Source organism: Etheostoma spectabile, chromosome 5 (genome assembly GCF_008692095.1).
Source record: "Etheostoma spectabile isolate EspeVRDwgs_2016 chromosome 5, UIUC_Espe_1.0, whole genome shotgun sequence".
Taxonomy (NCBI): Eukaryota; Metazoa; Chordata; class Actinopteri; order Perciformes; family Percidae; genus Etheostoma; species Etheostoma spectabile.
The window spans coordinates 33954236-33973628 of NC_045737.1; the positions used below are offsets into that span (position 1 = coordinate 33954236).

The 19393-nt window shown below is 39.2% G+C and overlaps 1 protein-coding gene and 1 long non-coding RNA gene across 5 annotated transcripts in view; both read right to left on the reverse strand.

Annotated features, from left to right (window-relative positions):
- Positions 1-7833, reverse strand: part of parp4 (poly (ADP-ribose) polymerase family, member 4) — a 27665-nt gene extending 19832 nt beyond the window's left edge. For 3 of the 4 annotated variants that reach the window (XM_032516263.1, XM_032516264.1, XM_032516261.1), the window contains exons 1-11: positions 7707-7833; positions 7330-7457; positions 6921-7140; positions 5499-5583; positions 4380-4458; positions 4184-4288; positions 3370-3528; positions 1493-1630; positions 1139-1315; positions 469-620; positions 149-280 (exon numbers count right to left, since the gene is read on the reverse strand). In XM_032516263.1, the coding sequence (XP_032372154.1) occupies positions 149-280; positions 469-620; positions 1139-1315; positions 1493-1630; positions 3370-3528; positions 4184-4288; positions 4380-4458; positions 5499-5583; positions 6921-7140; positions 7330-7457; positions 7707-7830 (1499 nt within the window). In that variant the 5' untranslated portion in view covers positions 7831-7833. The remainder of the gene's footprint in view (positions 1-148; positions 281-468; positions 621-1138; positions 1316-1492; positions 1631-3369; positions 3529-4183; positions 4289-4379; positions 4459-5498; positions 5584-6920; positions 7141-7329; positions 7458-7706) is intronic. The other variant, XM_032516262.1, reaches the window with a different exon arrangement.
- A 960-nt stretch (positions 7834-8793) lies between these two features.
- Positions 8794-18468, reverse strand: LOC116689838 (uncharacterized). Its single transcript, XR_004332112.1, has 3 exons — positions 18458-18468; positions 12071-12077; positions 8794-8945 (listed from the first exon to the last, which is right to left on the reverse strand). It is a non-coding gene; the product is annotated as an uncharacterized LOC116689838 (long non-coding RNA).
- Between the last annotated feature and the right edge of the window lie 925 nt (positions 18469-19393).

The window sequence follows — 19393 nt, forward strand, 5'->3', positions numbered from 1 at the left end:
CCGAAAATTTGCGAGAATACCTGGAATTATCCAACAACAGCTACAACTGAATTACAGGACGATCACTTAGTTAAAATGGGATATAATGTATAAATATATTGCATATAATTGTGTGTGTAGATATGTGTATTTGTCTGTGTGATCTCACCGAGACAGCAGTCCGACAAAGTTGCTGGGGCTGGAGGAATGGAGGAGGGGCTTGATGTTCCCAATGTCACTTTTAAACGTCTGTAGCTCCACCCCTCTGCTGACACACACAACCTGATGGACCTGCACCTTCCTGCAAAGCACAGATCAAAACATGGCAATGAGATGAGACTCATCTGAAAAAACTATATAATTTATAGATGTATATGGATGGTATTTATTTATTCACATATGTGCAACAGGTTTTGTAAATAGAAGTGTGTGTTGTTGTTAAAATGGGTTTACTGCCTTCCTCCAGGACCTCAGATATAAAAGCGTTACCTGTCCTGCAGCAGAGCGGTCACAGCCTGAAACTCGGCGGTGCCAGGGGGGACAGTCTCAATGCTGCACCTCAGAGCGCGGTACTTCCCCAGACAAGACGGCGTGGGGCATCTCAGAGTCATCTCGCTCACATTCAGAACATCTTTGATTAACTTGACAAAAAAAAGAAATGATGGTTTTCACGTTAGCTTGGATATTCCCAGGGGACAGTGGTGTCTTGTGAATGTGGATGTAAGGTAGTGCCATGTAGTTCAGAATTCAAATGGGGGTGCTCAAACGATTTAAACGTTTTGTATTTACTGTTTTCGTCTGTTGATATTTTGTGGTCAAACTGTAAAAGTGTTAATGAGCTACACATTATAATTGTTTGAAACCAAATAAGACAAATTATTTCATAATACTTCATCATCACAGATGTTTTAATTACCATAAAATAAATGTACGTATAAATCCTCTTGAGTTCCTTTGTGGACATCATCATGGGATAACAGTGTCCATCAACAGCACATTCATCTGTTTTTTTAACATGCTAACTGACTGATTTCAGTATGTTTAATACAAGCCCCAGATTCAAAACCTACTTATGAAACCTTCTTATTAAACCTACATGTTTGTTTGTATATTTATTTCTATAGTCTTTATGTCTGTGGATGTGTGTAAGTTCTCTTACCTGACAGAGGTCCAGCTTCTGAGAGATGAACTTGGCAGTGGGAGACACGTGGTAAACCAGTGGTTGTATGTGCGGCAGCAGGGTGTAAACCTCAGTAAGGAGAGACACCACCTCATTATTATTTCCCTCTCTCAGCTTCCTCTGAGCCTGAAGCAGCAATCCCTCCGCCCTGCTTACCTACAAACACACGCACACACACAATGCATGGAGCACAAAGCGTAACATAATGAGAGTCATGATTCGACTGTCCTTCCTGAAACGTAAAAACAGACAACAGACTAATGGGACAGCTTATTTTAGGAGTTTGACGGCAGACTGAGATTTTGTAGAACAGTCCACAGAGAGAAACCTTACATCGTTGAGGCTGAGCTTATCGATAGGAACTCTGAGGATGTTGCTAAGGCAGCCCAGGGCCTCAGTCCACAGCAGCTCCACAAATACGCCCACTTCCTGGGATAAGCTTCCTGTGTTCAGCTTCTCCTCCAGCAGCAGCTGCCAGTCAAAAAAAAGACACATGTTAATCAACTGATCAGCTCATTAGCAGTCACTCAGATATCAGATATCATAAGATATAACAACATAAAGTCTAGCTCAAAATCATGCTAAATAAGATACTATTGTGAATCCGAAAATACCTTTGTCAAGTCAGAACAAAAAAATGTGTGCAGTACATACTGTAAACCTAGTACACAAGAATAGTCTTTAAAGCAGTGTGTTGTAAGACCTGGATCTCTCTTACATTCCTGTATATTACAATAGGTTGCTTTTAAATGTTTGTGATATGAGGCTTATTAGGCTACAACAGTGTCAATATAGTTAAATTCAATTCCATATTATACCAAGTATCAAATCATAACAAGAGTTATCTCAGGACACTCTACAGATAGAGTAGGTCTAGAGCACACTCTATAATTTACAAAGACCCAACAATTCCAGTAATTCCCCCAAGAGCAAGCACATTTAGTTACAGATATGTAAACCCTAAGACAATTATGCAGTGTAAAGTATTATTATAAATGTGTATTGTTGTATTTTTTTTACTATGTTGACTGACAGTAATGTGGTGTTATTAACCTTAAATATAATTTCTTAATTAGTGCTGTCAAACGATTAAAATATGTAACCGCAATTAATCGCATTAATGTCATAGCTAACTCGCAATATATCACACTTTTTATCTATTCTAAATATCCCTTGATTCCTTTTAGTCCTATTATTTTTTGTCATTTTAATGCTCTCATCAACAAGAAGGAAAAGGGGATCGGCTTGCTTGGTGCAAATGATTTTTATTGAAAACAACGTTGGCAGATAACCTACTGTAGTGTTCAATTTCACACGTAACATTCTCACTTGGAGCAAATATCCTCTCACACGATGTAACACTGTCCATCAATAAAAGGGTGAAATAAATACTTGAGGGGCGGAGGAGGGGCGGAGGAGAATTCACATCAGCTGTGTGCTTAGCCATCAAGTGGTATTTCAGACTAGACGCGCTGTGATGATAGCTCAGTTCACAACGACAAAACACAACGACACTTTGGTATTGTCAATGGAACAATTTGGCAACTTTTAAAATTCTTATGGGCGTCCATTTCAATGTCTCAAGCTCACCATCCACTCAAAACGTAACGTTACTACTCTTTGGCCGGCTCGCAAGCCCAAACAAGTGTGTGCGGCACCTGCTGTTTTGTTCCTGGTCTAGCTAGATCTGGTGTGGTGCTATAGTTTTTATGTTGATAGTTGTTGCACCAGCATGTGAAAAAAACTACAAAGTTTGCGAGGCCAAAAAGAACGTCCTGAAGAATCTCCCGATAAAAGAATTGACACCGTTAAAATGGGTTTGCGTTAACGCCATTAATAACACGTTCAATTAACAGCATTAATCTTAATGTGTAATATTGGCAAGATTTATTGACTTTGCATGAATCATTTTAAAATTTACTTTTTTTTGAGACATCTCAAAAAGTGTTTGGCCAGAAGATTGATTTAAAAATAGCCACCACATGTTGATACTGTATGCTCAGATTTGAAGAAAATACAGCTACTTAAAACATGTAATGTTGTAATAAAATTATGCAATTACGCTAAAAACTACAATTCCTTACAGCAAAGCATTCTAAGTTACAGTATGATACACTTATCATAGTTGCCTGCAGATTTTATTTTCTTGCTTAAGACTGATAAGATAAGACAGTAAAATGTGTGTAAATGTTGAAGAGAGTGTGTCGGACCTGTTGGAGGGGGGCGGAGCCCAGGTCCCCAGCCTGCGCAGGCGTGCTGTTCCTCAGCTGCAGACCAGTAGCCTGCAGCTTCTCTCTCAGGGCCTTGTACACCTCCAGAGCTTCCTCTGAGGTGGACAGAAACACCAGCATATCTCTCACCGCTGCCTTCTGGTAACACAAAAAGAACACAGGCATGTGATTTTATGTTTTTTTCCCAACATGCAAGATATTGTTCTACTTAACCCTCATGTTGTACAATTGTGGGGTGTCTTATTCAATTTTATAGCATTTGGAGAAAAAAAATTGAAGTGGTTTCAAAATAGTATTGACATATTCCAGTCTGATTATCCATCAACATACATTCCTTTAATTTCATTTTGAATAATTCCTAATTTCTGCTTTTCTAACTCAAACATTAGGTATAATTTCCTGGTTTATTGAGGTTTATTGACAATAAATTCCAAAAATAACTGTAAAACTAAAGTTAATAATTTAGTGTTACGTAGTGTTAAATGTAAAAAAAAAAGTGACAAACATTGAAAAAGGGGTTGAAAAAAGTGACAAAAACGTAAGAAAAAGTTAAAAACAGCAAATTAAGACCACACAGATAAACAGCAGAAACAAAGAGCAAATTAAGATGTTAAAACTAGCAAATAGTGATATGACAGATATACAGTGTAAGGCACTGTATACATTGGTGGTTGAATTTATCTTTTGTTTTCATGTGCTCAAAAATGATTATATTACCAAATTACTAACAATAAAATAAAATAATCTGTGAGCTCACATGAGTACAAGCAGTAACGTACAAAGGTCTTCATACCTTGTTTCCTATGTCATCCTTGCAGTACCTGACCACACGGTACTGCTGTCCTTTCTCTCCTCTGTAACTCTGCAGCTCCAGCACACACCAAGTCTTGCTGTTTATCTTGAGAGAAATGTATATTATTAATATTAGTAATGGAAGCAGTGCTGTAGCAGCAGTAATGGAGAAGCAAAACATAACTAAGCAGCTTTACCTTTTCAAAGATTGAATACTTAGCCACTTGGAAATGTTCTGGATACGTTGGAAGATTAAAATCAGTTTCAGTATAAATTCTGTAAAATGTAACAATTGACAACAAAAAATGCAAAGATTAGTGCAATTTGTGTATGTCATTTGGAAAACAATTTCTGCAAGAGTTGTGACTGAATGACTTCGTTTTAAAACTCTTGTGATGTGTTGTTGTCCAGTTTCTACCACCATGTGATAAAGTATGTGAGCAGGGGTTATTCTACTAGAGGTGCAACTGCATCTTTGAGTATATAATATATTAACACTGACATTTGAAGGAATATCTTAACATTTTGTATGAAAATTACTCTAATGGTGGACTGCATTCTCAATTGGCAAAGCGGGCCCTGCCTGTGAGAGTGCAAAAGCTACTCTATGCAGTACTATAATCCATCATATGTCTTTAAATCAAGAAGAAGGCAAATTAAGAAGAATTAGGCTTTAAAAGGTGCCCTGCCACACATATTTCATTACTTTGTGGTAATGTCTGAAGTTCTACCATAGACAAAACATGGAGAACTTGACTTGGTTACCTTGTTTCAAGCCATTCTAGCGTGGTATAGAAAGCCTGCAGGAAGACTCATCTCAATTTGTGCCGGTTCTAATTGATATTCAACTAACTAAGCTGCTTGAACAGCTAGCCAATAAGAATCAGTATCCTTTACCGAGCTCAGGCAACATGGCCTCCGACTGACCAGCTTTTGTAATTGGTCTGATTTCTCCTCTTATTTCTTTTCAGTGGCTAGAGCTGACAGAGGAGGTAGCAGTTCATTTTCTCACACACACACACACACACACACACACACACACACACACACACACACACACACACACACACACACACACACACACACACACACACACACACACACACACACACACACACACACACACACACACACTTCCAAAAATGCAAATACAAAAAGGATGTGTGTGGCAGGACACCTTTAAAAATGCAACTGTAACCATCTGTACAATGAATATGATTTTACTCAATGTCATTATTCATCACTAACCCCACAGTGTTAAGAAAACACACTACAGTGCAAATCCAGACTAACATGAGGATGATTCTTGTTCCCACCTGAACATTTCCAGGATGTTTCCACTCCTCTCTGGAGACCCGCCCTTCTGATTTAGGTGGACAGAGTCCACAGGCTTGGCTGGGCCTTTGGACAATGCACAAGACAGAACACACACACATGAACGGCACACCTCACTTTTTTTGTTCTGCAATAAATGCATTTAAACCTAAGTACACACAGTACTGTAAGCAAGGTGACATATGGATTACAAATGCACTTTGCAAAGAGATTGTTACACAACACTGGTGCAGGTTTGACTTTGCTCCAATGAAAAAATCTCACTGTGTAACAAAGTAAAGTAAGAACACACCTGATGAGCAAACACACTCTTTATCTAACCCAAAGGCTGCTATGTAGTTAAACCTGCTGACTGAGTGCACTGTGTTTTCAGAATATCCATACGTTGATGTGGAAACAAAGTAGGGGGATAAAACATTTGAACCTTGTGTGAGCCCTGCATGAAATAAATGAGTGAGTCATTGCGTTGGAACTGGGTGGAGTCCTGCTATAGATTGAGTTAGTCCGCCCTCTGTTACTGGCTGTACTGGCAGTGTGACAATAAACCAAATGAAAGATTATCATTATACATCTGCATATCTCTGATTGCACAAACAGTGTGAAAACCTGCACTATATACTCTTTTTTAAACATCAGAACTTTAGAGCTGAAGGACAATCATGTACATTTACATCAGTGTTAGGGGTGTACTGTAGTTTTTCTGAATATTTTACACAGCATGGAAGATATTCTGGCCAGGCTCCCCAGGCCAATCTAACTCACATTTGCCCAGCCCTGGTCCTCTTCCAGCTTTGTTTTGTAGCAGCATTGGCAGAAGTGTGATTTCCCGTTTTGGTAACTTAAGTCTACTTTGAGTTTGACACATTTGTCTTTGTCTATCCAACCATAGCTATCGCTACATAATGCTAAATGGTCAATTGTTCACTTATTTCAAACAAACAAGACACGTACACAACCACACTTTTTGTATCATGGCAAAACGGATGACTAACAAGTGCATTTTGAAATGTTGCCATGATACAAAGACCTGAACTTCCTGGATCAAGACGAAGAAATGTTTTCATTCGCCAATAATTATTTGACTGATATGGATGCTCTTCATTTGTAACGGGCCACATTAGAATGCCATGTACCACTGTATTATTTTATTTTATTTCACAAAGAATTTGAATTTCCATCCTGATTCCTGAAATAAACAAAATTCCAGTAAAACATTGCTACATTACGCGGGTTTAAAACCAACAGTATGCTACATGTTTCACGTGGACCTGACTACAAGTTTATTTTTGCAGGTAAAAAATAAATCTGTGTGCAACATTTTTTTTGCCAATATTTGTTGCATATAGCATCTGCCCCCCTGTGTGTTTTGATGGAGACTATTATTGCCTATATAAGGATAATACCGTGTTTTGAGAGGGGACTTTGCATCATCGAGGAGAAAGGAAGAGCAGGTGAAAAAGCAGAGGAAATGTCCAGCTTGTATTCCTCCACAGGCAGAAGAAGACCTCTCTCCAGACAGCTGTACACATAATCCACCCCGACCACAGGCGTGTTGTATTTTTGAATGTTACGCAGCCTGTTGGAGCTCAGGTTGGACACACTACTGGTCACTATCAGAGAGCACTGTGGGAAATCAAGGCAGAAATCAAAAAGCAAGATGTGATTTGTAAGACTATATGAAAATGTCCCACTAGGACTAGGACAATCCAGTATAATCATGCAAGCTGCACCCACATTAATCATGTTGGAGGAGCATGTTTAGTTTTTTTTAAAGACCTTAGCTGCTGGGGAATAGTCACATGAACATCTGACCTGTTTATTGACCACAAAGGAAATGTGGCCTCCATTTTCTGTTACTGCTGATTTCAGCTTGGTCTTCTCCTTGAAGGGCAAAGTTTTCAGCTCAAAGAGCATGGAGCAGTTCTCAAACACGGCCATGCCTGGAAGGAGATGACACAAACGACGTCGTTACTTTAAATGACGTTAGCTGTCTAATTGGGTTTTTGTCTTCGCCAAAGACTATGAAAACGAGGAGGAAACCAACCACTTAACACAGTAAGCAAAGTAACGAAAGGTGTCCTAACACTCAAATAAACTGTATAACTGACAGTAAAAACAGGAGCTTTCGATAACATTTTTACGATTTAACACGATGTTACGTCAGGGTAAATAAAGAAACTGAGGCTTACTTGACAGTAACTTTCCAGGTGATACTGCTGCGGTCGCTGTCAGAAAGTATAGGTGGACTAACAGTTCCTGTTTTGGATAAAAAAGACACTCAGGACAAGCCACTGCTGTGGACTCTTTTAGCATACAGCTCTCTTCCGGTGTGTTTTCAAAATAAAGGTTGTGACACCAAAGTGTCAAATAAATGTAGTGGAGTAGAAGTAGGAGAATGGATTGATACAATACAATGCAATACAAAACTCCCCCCTGAAATGTTATTGAGTAGAAGTATAAAATATATAGTTAAAATAATTACTCAAGTAAAGTGCAAGACAAATGGTACTTAAGTAGCCTACTGTATCTATCTAAGTCAATGTATTCCACTGCTTTCACCCTAAAACCTAACTCACCCTATCACAATGAAGACCTGTTTAAAATGTATACAGTCAATTAATACATATAATATTATAATCAATGGCTCTGTTTTTTTGTATATCAATTGCATTAAATTGATGTAACTAGGCCTAAATATTGATTTCATCATGTCAAATGTCAAAATTCTTTACAATCAAGTAAACAATATGTGATTGGTCACTTGCTTTCTTGCAGGATGAGTATAAGATGCTCCAACTCTGGACCTTTTTTTTTTCTGTCTGTCTTTACATTGAAAGGAAAAATGACAAGAATGGAAGTGACGACTGGGACTTGACAGAGCGGCTGACTTCCTGGTTTAAATCACATTTCCAGTTATCCACACGGGCTGTTCTGGTAACATACTGCACATCACAGACAAAAGGCAATGTTGCCCCCCTCTGGATGAAGAGGATATGTGTGTGTGTTTGTGTGGGTATTTAAATTAGGATGTTGTTTCTTGCTGTGTGAACCAGCAACCTCAGGTTTTAAGCCAACACGGGGTTTATATATTTGAGCCTATAGACAAAAATGCACATTAAGATGAAATATTTAGAGTGGATAAATTACGCATTGTGAGGAAATTTAAAATGTTAAATACTGGTAGTTTAACTTTGCTTAATTGCATGACCATTTTTCACACTGCATTCTCCCCCTGGGTTTGAGTTTGGTGAGTACCACCGCCTTGTGATCCAGAACTAAAGTTCCCTGAGCATTTTTGCAGTAGGACGTCTAGAACAAAGGACCACCGAGAGACTTCCCCCTGTCCTCCCTGTGCTCTACTTCTATTGGATGGTCACGTTCAACGGATTAATTTGCATTAAGATGGGCATCAGCCAGCTTTTTGACGCCTTCCCGGCATGCTTTGCGGGCGCGTTAAAGTCAACCATAGAAATAAAGTGTAGCTTGACGCAAAAGAAATGTTGCACAGCCACGTTCAATAGATATTGGTTCGAGCCCTAGAATGGATGTAGAAATGGGCAAACAGAATATTCAACAGTGCTACGTTGTTTTGTAGAGAATAGTGTCATGTTTATTGATGTCCACAGGATCCTAACATTCCTATGTGAATAATTATAGTCACACAGATGCCTGGAGCAAGCCCCGTTGCTCTTTTCTTTTAAAGCTTAATTTTCTGGGCTTTTCCCTTTATTGACAGTGGACAGACATGAAAGGGGGAGAGAGATGGGGGCGGACACGCAGCAAAGGGCCACAGGTGGGATTCAAACACGCTGGAGGACTCAGCCAACATGGGGGCCCACGCTCTTACTGGATGAGCTAGAAGCTGCTGCCCCCCCCGTTGCCCTTTCCTAACATAATTACTGTTCTATCCCACGTGAATTCAATAAGGAGAGACATGTTTGCAGATATGCAAATTAGGTTTATTGTACAGCTCAATAAAACGTACAAAGTCCTTGGCGATTAGACTCCATCGCTATATGAATATTTCATACATCTATATAGGGGTAGAGAGCCATCAGACCCCCAGATGGAATCTAGACACCGGTGGGGGTGACGAAGGAGCCCGCAGACCAGACCGAAGGAGGCTCCGGACCGGTCAGCTGGAGTAGATGACTGGAGGTGGAGGGGGGGTGGAGGGTTGCACTCTTTGCCTGCAACAACAGCTGAATGGCACAGGGACAAACAGATTTTATAAAAGCAGGGTTGGGACTATGTGATTGGCTCTTGCAATTTGTGTACGATTTTGATTGGTTAAGCACCAGCTGAATTGATTTAGGAGTGCACTGATTAAAAATGAGGTCTTCCTGAAAGAATTTACGCTGAGCTTATTTGTTTGTTTAAGTCAGTTCATTGCATTGACTGAGCTGTGAAGCACAACAGGGCAGCACCAAAAACAGAAACTGTAACTAGCGTTAATGTATGCAGACAAGTCACACACAATTTAGCTGAGAAATGTAACAGCATCGTCTTGGCAAATACTACTGAAAAAGAGTATTTGTGTCCAAGAAAAAGTGTGGATGACAAATATTTGCATATTTGTCATGCTGGAAAGAAAACCAATGGATTGACAAAGCGAACAGCAGGAAGCAAGTTCCTCTCAATCGCCCTTCCGCCCTGTGATTGCTAAACGTCAAATAACAATTATATCAATACCGAATGTCTCACACACACACACACGCACACACGCACACACACGCACACACACACAATCCCAGTGGGGATTTTCACAGCTGCCATTTTCTTGCATCATCAGCTACCAGAAACCTTTAAAACTTCTGAAAAGCTACAGAAAGATGAGAGAATCATATAAAAGAAAAGAATATTCTGAATTATTAAGAGATTCAGAGTCTATGGGTGAGTGAAGAGCAGGAGGCTGTGAAATAAGTTTACCCTTAGATGAATACTCCCAACCTTAAATAATCTTCTGTATACAGACTGAGGGAATTTTTCCTTCATAACGACTCAATCTGTTCATGTACTATTCATGTCTTAACGACAGCTATCGCCCTTGACTTTTTTTCTGATTCTAGTAGTTGCAGACAGCACCTCAGTCTGATTGTTGACACTATGTGTGTAAATGGAGTATTGCTACTCCAATCCGCCATCCAGACTGTCTTTGATTAGCCTTGACACAGCCATTGAGCCAGCTTTATTCACAGCAAGGGCTGGCCAGAGATATGAGTGACCTTTCTCATTCCCTTTGAGCCTGCACAGCAGTTATCTGGTTGTATTTCCTAAAGGAATATTGTGCCAATATCCATTCATTGTCTAGCTGTAATATATAAGCTGTTTATAGGCTACTGTGTATTAGTAGCACTGGGCTACACAGTCATAACTCAGTTACAATTGATTGAGAACTCTGCTGCCAGCCTGAGTGTTGACTGAGAGCACTAGGAGCACTTTGTATTGCTGTTTAAATAATTTGGCCAAGTTATATAGCACTGCATGATGGGGAACATATTTGTCTGACATGCTTGCAAAGTATGAATCAGGATCTCATTTTAATAAAAGTCACATATTGCACATAATTTGCCAAATGCAAATTGTGAAATGTTTTGCAAGTACTTCAGGTCTGTTATATCTTATGTTGCCAATTGTAGGTTGCATGTTGCAAATCTGGTAAATCAGCCCCCAGGTCTTCTCACACAAGTCTTTTAGTTGTTCTAAAAAGATAAATGCTTTTAGGTCTTTTGCCGCAAGCTATTAGAACAGCCTGCCGGAGGATCTGTGAGTAAAGCTGATATCTTTAAGATAAACTTAAAAGCTCTACCTCTGTTTCCTGGGCTTTACGCATAATGTTTCACGGCCATTATTGGCTTTCTATATTTTATCATTTTGTTTTTGGAACCCCTGAACACTTCAGATGTTAAGTATTTGTCTATGGCATTAGATGATAATGACACTAGGCTAATTAAGAACAAAGAACAAAAACATATTCACGTGTTATTTATTCACTCATTTAAAAACTCAGCTAATCTGCCTCATCAGGACTGGGTTGTTTGATCTGAGCCAAATGCCCAAATGTCATCAGATTCAGATTCAAATTGAAATGTTGCTAAATCTCGATCAGTGCACTGAAGTCAAATCAAAAAAGTTAAATATGAACAGAAATCACTCACAACAAAAAGCTGATTGACAGAATAACTCTCAAGGCCTTTAAAAGGTTTTGTTTTTGTCTTTTATCTACTGCATTTTATTGTTTTCTAATTTCCTTTACATCATTCAAATGTACATCTTAATCTCACATGTCTATTTAGATGCATGTGAATTAGTTTCCAATTGTTTTACAGTTCATATACACTACCTTACAGCTTATTCACTGTTACACGTGGGCATGTACTCCATGCTTTGTGCAGTGCTGTTGTTGTCTTGGACCTGACATTAGATTTCACACGTGTAGTACTGCAAAGCCCAAACGTGCCAGTAGGAGGAGCTCTGGCTCCTGTGGTTGACACCAAAGCACTCTGACCCTCTGAGTGGAGGGTGGTTGGTGTGAGGATTTTCTCCCACTCACGTACCATCTTTTGGGAGCCACACATGGTCACAATTTCCCTGAATACTCGTCACCGCCTCACACACCAGACCTCCCGATTGATTCCATTCATGCAAAAAAAAGAAAAAGCAAAGCACATTAAAGCTCCTCCTCCCTCATCTGTCCTTTCTTCCTCCTCCCCTGCCTCCTCTTTTTATGCATCCTGTGTTCTCTGCAACCTGTCTGCTCTCTTTCTCTCTCCCACTGATGTCAGAGTCCAAAATGGAGGAAGCTATTACTGTGGCTTATTAGGACTATCCACTTTTATTTAACCTCCTCTGTTGGAGTATAAAGTGCTGCACAAAAAAAGGAATGTTTTTGGACATTTTAGGAGACAGCTGAGTCAATGACACAAATACATCTTTCGAATAAACCGCATGAACACGTTGTACAGCAGTGGCGTGATCTAATGAGCTCGCCGACTGAGCTTTTATCCCCGTTCGTGCCCAGTACAGAAAAAATGGAAATAAGCCCAGAGAGCTTTGTTCATTACATTTGTTCATTTGGAGCTATTGTGACTGACTGGCGGTAGCATGTTCCCGGCTGGCTTGCATGTTTGCCCGTTAGCTTCAGGAGCCGAATGAGCTAGTGCACCAAAAGCACATATTTTTCTCTGACAATTTCTGGTGTGAAATTACCTAATGCTGTAGCTCCGTGTCAAAGTCTAGCTTAAAGAGCTTAATTACGATTTTGATTATGGCTGTTGATATTGTGCTCAGATGATGCATAAGTAATGCAGTATGTTGTGTTTAATCACTGTTCTACCACTTCACCTAATCACAAACTATTGTTACAGAGAACTGTCTGATCTCTGGTGCGCCCACGTTGCACATAGTGCGAGGGGGGTAGCACACCACCCCCTGCAGCATGTAATTGCCCCAGGGCCCCCAAACAGATTTATGCCACCATGATCCACATAGACATACACAGAAACACAAACAGTCTCTATGTTTGTTTCTGCTTTCTCCAGGCCTGCAGCAGATTGCTTTGCACAGTACAATGACCATAACAGTCAGCATTAATATTTTTGTGCTTGCTCTGCTCCCAGAGAGAAAGAGACAGAAGAGGTGTTGCAACTAAAAGGGAAACCTTTATGTTTTGAAGTAGGAGGTCGTTGTGGAAGCTGGGAACAAGTGCTGCAGGTTCACTTTTAAATCCTTGTTGACATCCATTAGCATTTTGCAACACAAGTGCTGAACAGGAACAGACACAGAGTCCAGTGAAGATAGATGATGTCAACGGATTCCCACAAATTCCCCTATATAGTCTGAGGTCTATTTTTTTGTGACATCTTTTCCCCTTGTTTTTGTCTTCAGGCGAACCCTATCCCACAGGAACATGGGGTATTTCAACTAGGCACGTACAGTAAGTCCAAACTTTGCAGAAGTTGTTTTAATGAAGTTTAATGAATTGTAGATCACTATGATTTATAAAAGGAAACAGCTTCACTGTCAATAGTATGCTTTACTGTTGGGTTCACTCATAAAAAGGACTTTATTTTGTTGGATCTATCGCACAATTTCTTCATTTGTGGAGTAAATAGATATTTTCAGTGAAACATATAGCTGCCAAATAACTTTATCTAACCTTAGTAGACCTTTACCTCAGAATAAAATGAAAGGAATGTTTACATGATTGCAGCGCTGAAATCAAGGTTGTTATTCATAACTGAAACGCGTTTGACTTGGGACACAGAGCGTGTTATTAGACAATGAGCTCCCTTGTCAGAAAACAGAAAATTATCCAACGCCTATTGCAGTTCTGCATCATGGAGCACTAATGAAAGCACTGTAGATAAAATTAAGGTACAGGTGCAAACACCTCGGGAGAATCAGGTCGCACAAATTCATTTTAGAGATTCCAAGTCAGACAAAAGCCCAGCGAGCAGTGAAATCTGACTCCTCCTGCCAACAGTATTAAATTGGCTCATTTTGTTTCGCTCTCACTCGCTTGCCAGGTTTCTGATAACATATTCAATATAAAGCTGGCAGCAAATTAATGGCTCCTGACATAATAAACAAAACTCGATACGGTTTGCCTCGCCTGTGGGTGTGAAAGCAGTTCACTTCATAAATGTTGGCAATAGGCTTCCAATTAATTAACAGACTGTCAATATCTGTCGTTGACATGGGACAACCATAAAGAGGTTATATGACCAAGCTACAATACGTGTTTACATATTTCTCCTATGTGACCAAAAATAACATAATTATATTGAGATAAATATTATATTATATTGCTTGTTTACGCCACTGCATTGATCTTTGGCTGCAGTAAGCTAAACCAGGAGCCAGAACCACCAAATAGGGCTAGGCAATATGGAGAAAATCAGATATCACAATGTTCTCATTGTCTTTATCCACAACGTTTTCACTTTCAGGATCGCTCCATTGCCGCCAGAATTTTCTGGAGAATTTTACTCTTTTTCCGTCACCTTCCGCTTTCTTTGTTGTAATTTTAATCTCAGGTGGATTTCTGAGGACTATGGTTAACTGGTCCTCAGATCTCTGCAGGGTAAATCCAGACCGCTAGCTAGACTATCTGTCCAATCTGAGGACTATGGTTACCTGGTCCTCAGATCTCTGCAGGGTAAATCCAGACCGCTAGCTAGACTATCTGTCCAATCAGAGTTTCTGTTGCAACAACTAAAACAACTTTTGAACTTAAACAAAAACAAGATCCTCCTCAAGGCAATCACACAGCAGCTCCGTCTCCCAAGATGATTGTGATTGGTTTGACTAAATGCCAATAAAGCAGAGCAAGTTTTTCTCACATCCCAGAATGCTGTGCTGACTTGCCAGACCCTCTTCCACAGAGCTGTCAAAGATGGTCTTCTTCCAACCATCACATTGATATTGTTATTGCGACGATATTTTAGGGTCGACTTGGTTGTTCTACAATGAGATTTGTGATGATCACCAGTTATAATAATAATAATAATAATACATTTTATTTATAACACACTTTACATTCAAAACAAATGTCAAAGGGCTATAGGGTAAAAGCATCTGTATAAAAGACAAATAAAAGCATAAAAACAGGAGACTAAAAATTAAAAGTCAAAGATCTTGCTAAAAAGAAATGTCCTTTTTAAAACTAACAGTGGGCTAAGGTGCCCTCAGATGATCAGGGAGACGAGGGGCGGCAGAACAGAAATCCCGATCCCCCATGATGCTGAGCTCAGTCCTGGGGACTAAATGTAATGACTAAGTGGTTAAAGGCAAGTAAAACAACAGCTAGAAAGGCTGGTATGTTCAAAAATGACATCACTTTACTGTAATGCAGCCTTTGAAACCAGGAAAAGACTAAACTCAAGCCACATTACCTTATCCAATATCTAATGTCTAGTCTCAAATCCCGATATCGATGGGAGGACTCTTAGAGAGAGTGAGCTCGGCTTCAGTGAGCCTAACATCGTCTGTCCTGGATAACTGGTCGAAGCTGGTTATAAAGTAGCTGTAACTCAGGGCTTTCTAATCCAGCTACGAGTGTGTTCATGTGAAAGAAGCAGACATCACAACCATGAATTCTACTTGTTGTAATATGAAATGAAATTAAACAGTGCATGCCATACCTGTGGGAATATTGAGTTACATAGCGATAGCAAAAAGTGATATTCAACAAAATCCACATTCATCACATAACTAGAGAATAGAAGCTGTGGAAACACTACAACTAATTTCAAAATATTAAAGTAAGCCAAAGGCTAAACAAAAGTGTGGGAAATATTATTATTGTACATAAAGTGAGTATATTTTGCTTTTGCGTTTGACAATGAATCAACCATAATGAATGTGTGATGCACATAAAAAAAGTTAAAAGTAACGTCAGACTGTTTTTGCTGCCAAGACACAGGTTGGTATAGTTTTTTATATATGTAAAAATATCATGTCAAAGTCGCCACATTATTTATTCTTAGTTATTCTTAGCTGCAGTGCAGGAAAAGGAATGTAACAGCATCGCAACTGACATAAATAAAACAATCTTTGCACAATTAAAATACAGCTCTATTTCATTATTTAGAAGCTCTGTTTTAAAAATCTAACCCTGGGGCATGTTACCTGTGCCATAAATATATGTTACCATGGTGATTTACTCCGGTAAGAATGGTGATCAACCCCGGTTTCAGTGAGCCAGCTTTGGAAAACCGGAAAACCTGAGCTTGCTAACTCAATAATCTCACTTTGATATGCAGGTGGCTAATGTTATGTTTTCCGGTGTTTTTAGATATTTAACTATTTTATATTTTACAATTATAACTACCTATATATATTTATAACCATAACTAACTTGCAGGATATTATAGACATAGAGCTTTCATAAAATCTTAGTTAAACTCATAAATGTGTGGTTTTTGGATTAGCTCAGACACTGAAAAAGCCATGTTTTCATGTCAATGAGATCAGACCTCATTCAAAGAGAGATTTTTCTGCCCTTCCTCCTTTTTTTCTCGACAGCCGACTTTCCTCGTGACAGCCCATGAAACAAAAACCTCAAAAAGATGTCCTATGAGGTGAATGTTCCTCATATTGTTCACTTCTACGAAGAGATTCTGACTGAAGCCAGTCACTTTCACTGGTGCTGCCTCCCTGAAATCTAATTTCATGCTGCTCTCACCATGCCCCATCCTCTGGTTACGCTCCTGATCTAATATCTCAGCCGTTAGATTGATTTACATTGCTACAGCTTCTATTTGGAATGCTCCTTTGTTAATGTAACAGTCTTTTAATGCAATAACTGAACGTGCATGCTTTTTATATTAATGTTGTAGGCCATTGGAGCTTGGACTTGATTACATATTGTACCACCGCACTGCACAAACTTGACCGACACACAGTTTAAAGATTTACTTGAAATGGTCACTTTCAGAAAATCATTGAGAGAAAACAGAAAAATTTAAACTTGCTGGACTTTGATCAAACTTTCCAGAAAACTAGCTAGGCTGCTTAATAATTGACTTATGATAAAAAATGTCTTAAAAGATGCCACCCGTGTGCCATCTTTACTATGTGTTCAGACCGATTTCGAGGCAAAATTTAGACGTGTTTTTGTTGTTGGTGTTGTCGACAACGATCAATTTAGGGGATTGCTCCAGTGCCGCCTCAAGATCTGCCAGATGTCCCTTATATTTGGCCGGATATCCGTCACCTTCTGCTTTCTTTGTGTTCTGAACTCCAGTTGATTTATTGATTGATATTGTTTTATTTAAATCCAGACTAGGCTAGCTTGACTATTTATCCAATCTGAGTTTTATAACTCTAAAACAACTTTTGAACATGCACTTGTTCCATTAAAACAAGTTTTATAAGAGGCTATTTTGCAGCAGCTCCATTACTGCGTCTGGCGCTTAGTGCTGCCCAGAGGTGGGTAGTCACGAGTTACATTTACTTGAGTACGTTTTTGTAAATGTTTTACTTCTAGGAGTAGTTTTAAATCACTTTTTACTTTTACTTGAGTAGATTTGTAAAGAAGAAACTGTCTTACTCCGCTACATTAGACTACATTGAGCTTGTTATTTTTCTTTTTACCTCTTTGGTATTCTATGCGTCATTGTTTTTATCCCCCCTGCGTACGCCTCATTTTAATGTTTTAATTTGACAGAGAGAGAGAGAGACTTCCGCTAAACGCTCTACCACGTGACTGTGTTTCACCAATCAAACATAGTTGTGCAGTCTCGTCACGTGACCATACTCGATCTCAGCGGCGGGACAGTCAAGACTCTCAGAATCAACCGTCGGCTCTGCAGACACAGACGAGGAGGAACCCCCCTGGCCTCATATCAAAAGCGTGTTTATCTTAGTGAAAGTGTGAAACAGCAGCTACATCATGTCTGATTAAATGCTTGCGTTGAAAAAATAAACAAGACGATACTCAACAGTTACTCAGTGCTTGAGTAGTTTTTTCACCAAGCATTCTTTTCACTCTAACTTAAGTAAGTTTTACTTTTGCTTGAGTCATGTTATTCTGAAGTAACAGTACTTTTACTTGAGTGCTTTTTTGGGCTAATCTCCCCACCTCTGGTGCCGCCCAAGAAGAATGTGATTGGTTTAGGGAAATGACAATAAACCTTTTTTTCCCATCCCATAATGCTGTGTGGACTTGCGAGACCCTCTTGTGCAACGCTGTGGAGGAAGGTCTGGCAAAGTGAGACTAGACGAGGTGGTGATCGAATACAAATTCAATGGAAAGATGCGATCAGATAAATTCACCCAGGCAGCGTAAAGTTTTTGCGAGTTGAAAATGTTTTAATCTGCGCTCTTATGTATCTTAGGGCTTTATGAATCTGCTTGAAAAGCGTACACAGATGAGAGGAAAAGGAGAGAGGGTGGAAATGAAGGAAAGAACACCACAAACTGTCCAATAGTTTACTTTGTTCAAATCACTTGGTGCAAAAATTGGTTTTCTTTCTAAAAACCTTTAGCGTATGATGTTCCTTGATCAATGTGAACAAAATGATTGAGGTTTACCCTCTGAGACCTAAGGTCATTTTTACAGTTCATTGTCCGCCTGGTTTTATTTTATAGAAAAACTTGTAAAACATCCACCCTGTTGTCTACAGTCAAGACATGAACATCATTTTTTTCAGTACAAACTGGGTTATTAGAATATTTGGGTTGCAGTGAGGTCACTTGAATGTTAAAAATGGTTGTAGGGCCTTAAAGACAAAAAAACAAATGAAACGGAACATGAATCTTACAGATATGCGTTGATATCACACACAGAGCAGTACAAGCTAAGCCAATCTCCTCTCTAAAACACTTCTCATACGTCTTGGGAGTCACAATGTGAAGAAATAAACTAAACTTATACAGTTGACAAAGACATACATTTTTTGAAAAAAAGTCCTGATACTTTTGCCCTCATGACATTTACTTATGCCAATAATCAACATAATAATGTCATATTTATTGAAATTACACCCACAGGAATCCTACACAGGCATTTGTGTGTCTAAAACAGTTTTCCTATATGCAAGAAATAAACATAATAAACATTATAACTCATATAAAGCACATACAATTTACATTTCTTCAAAAAATGCCCAAATATATGCCAAATCTCAAACCAGTGACGTCATTCTCCTCTTTAAAACGATAGTTATCTATCTTGTCCGCTATATAATATCTTTGATCACATTAGACTAGTTTGACTTGGAAGATTACTATCTTTCCCACTTTATACTCTTTGCTCTCGCTGTTGCCCATATTTGGGCATAATGCTTGCGTTCACTTCCCTAAACAAACGAAAGTCACGGTACACAGACATAGAGAAGACAGAGCACGGAGCTAGCGGCAGAAATGAGCA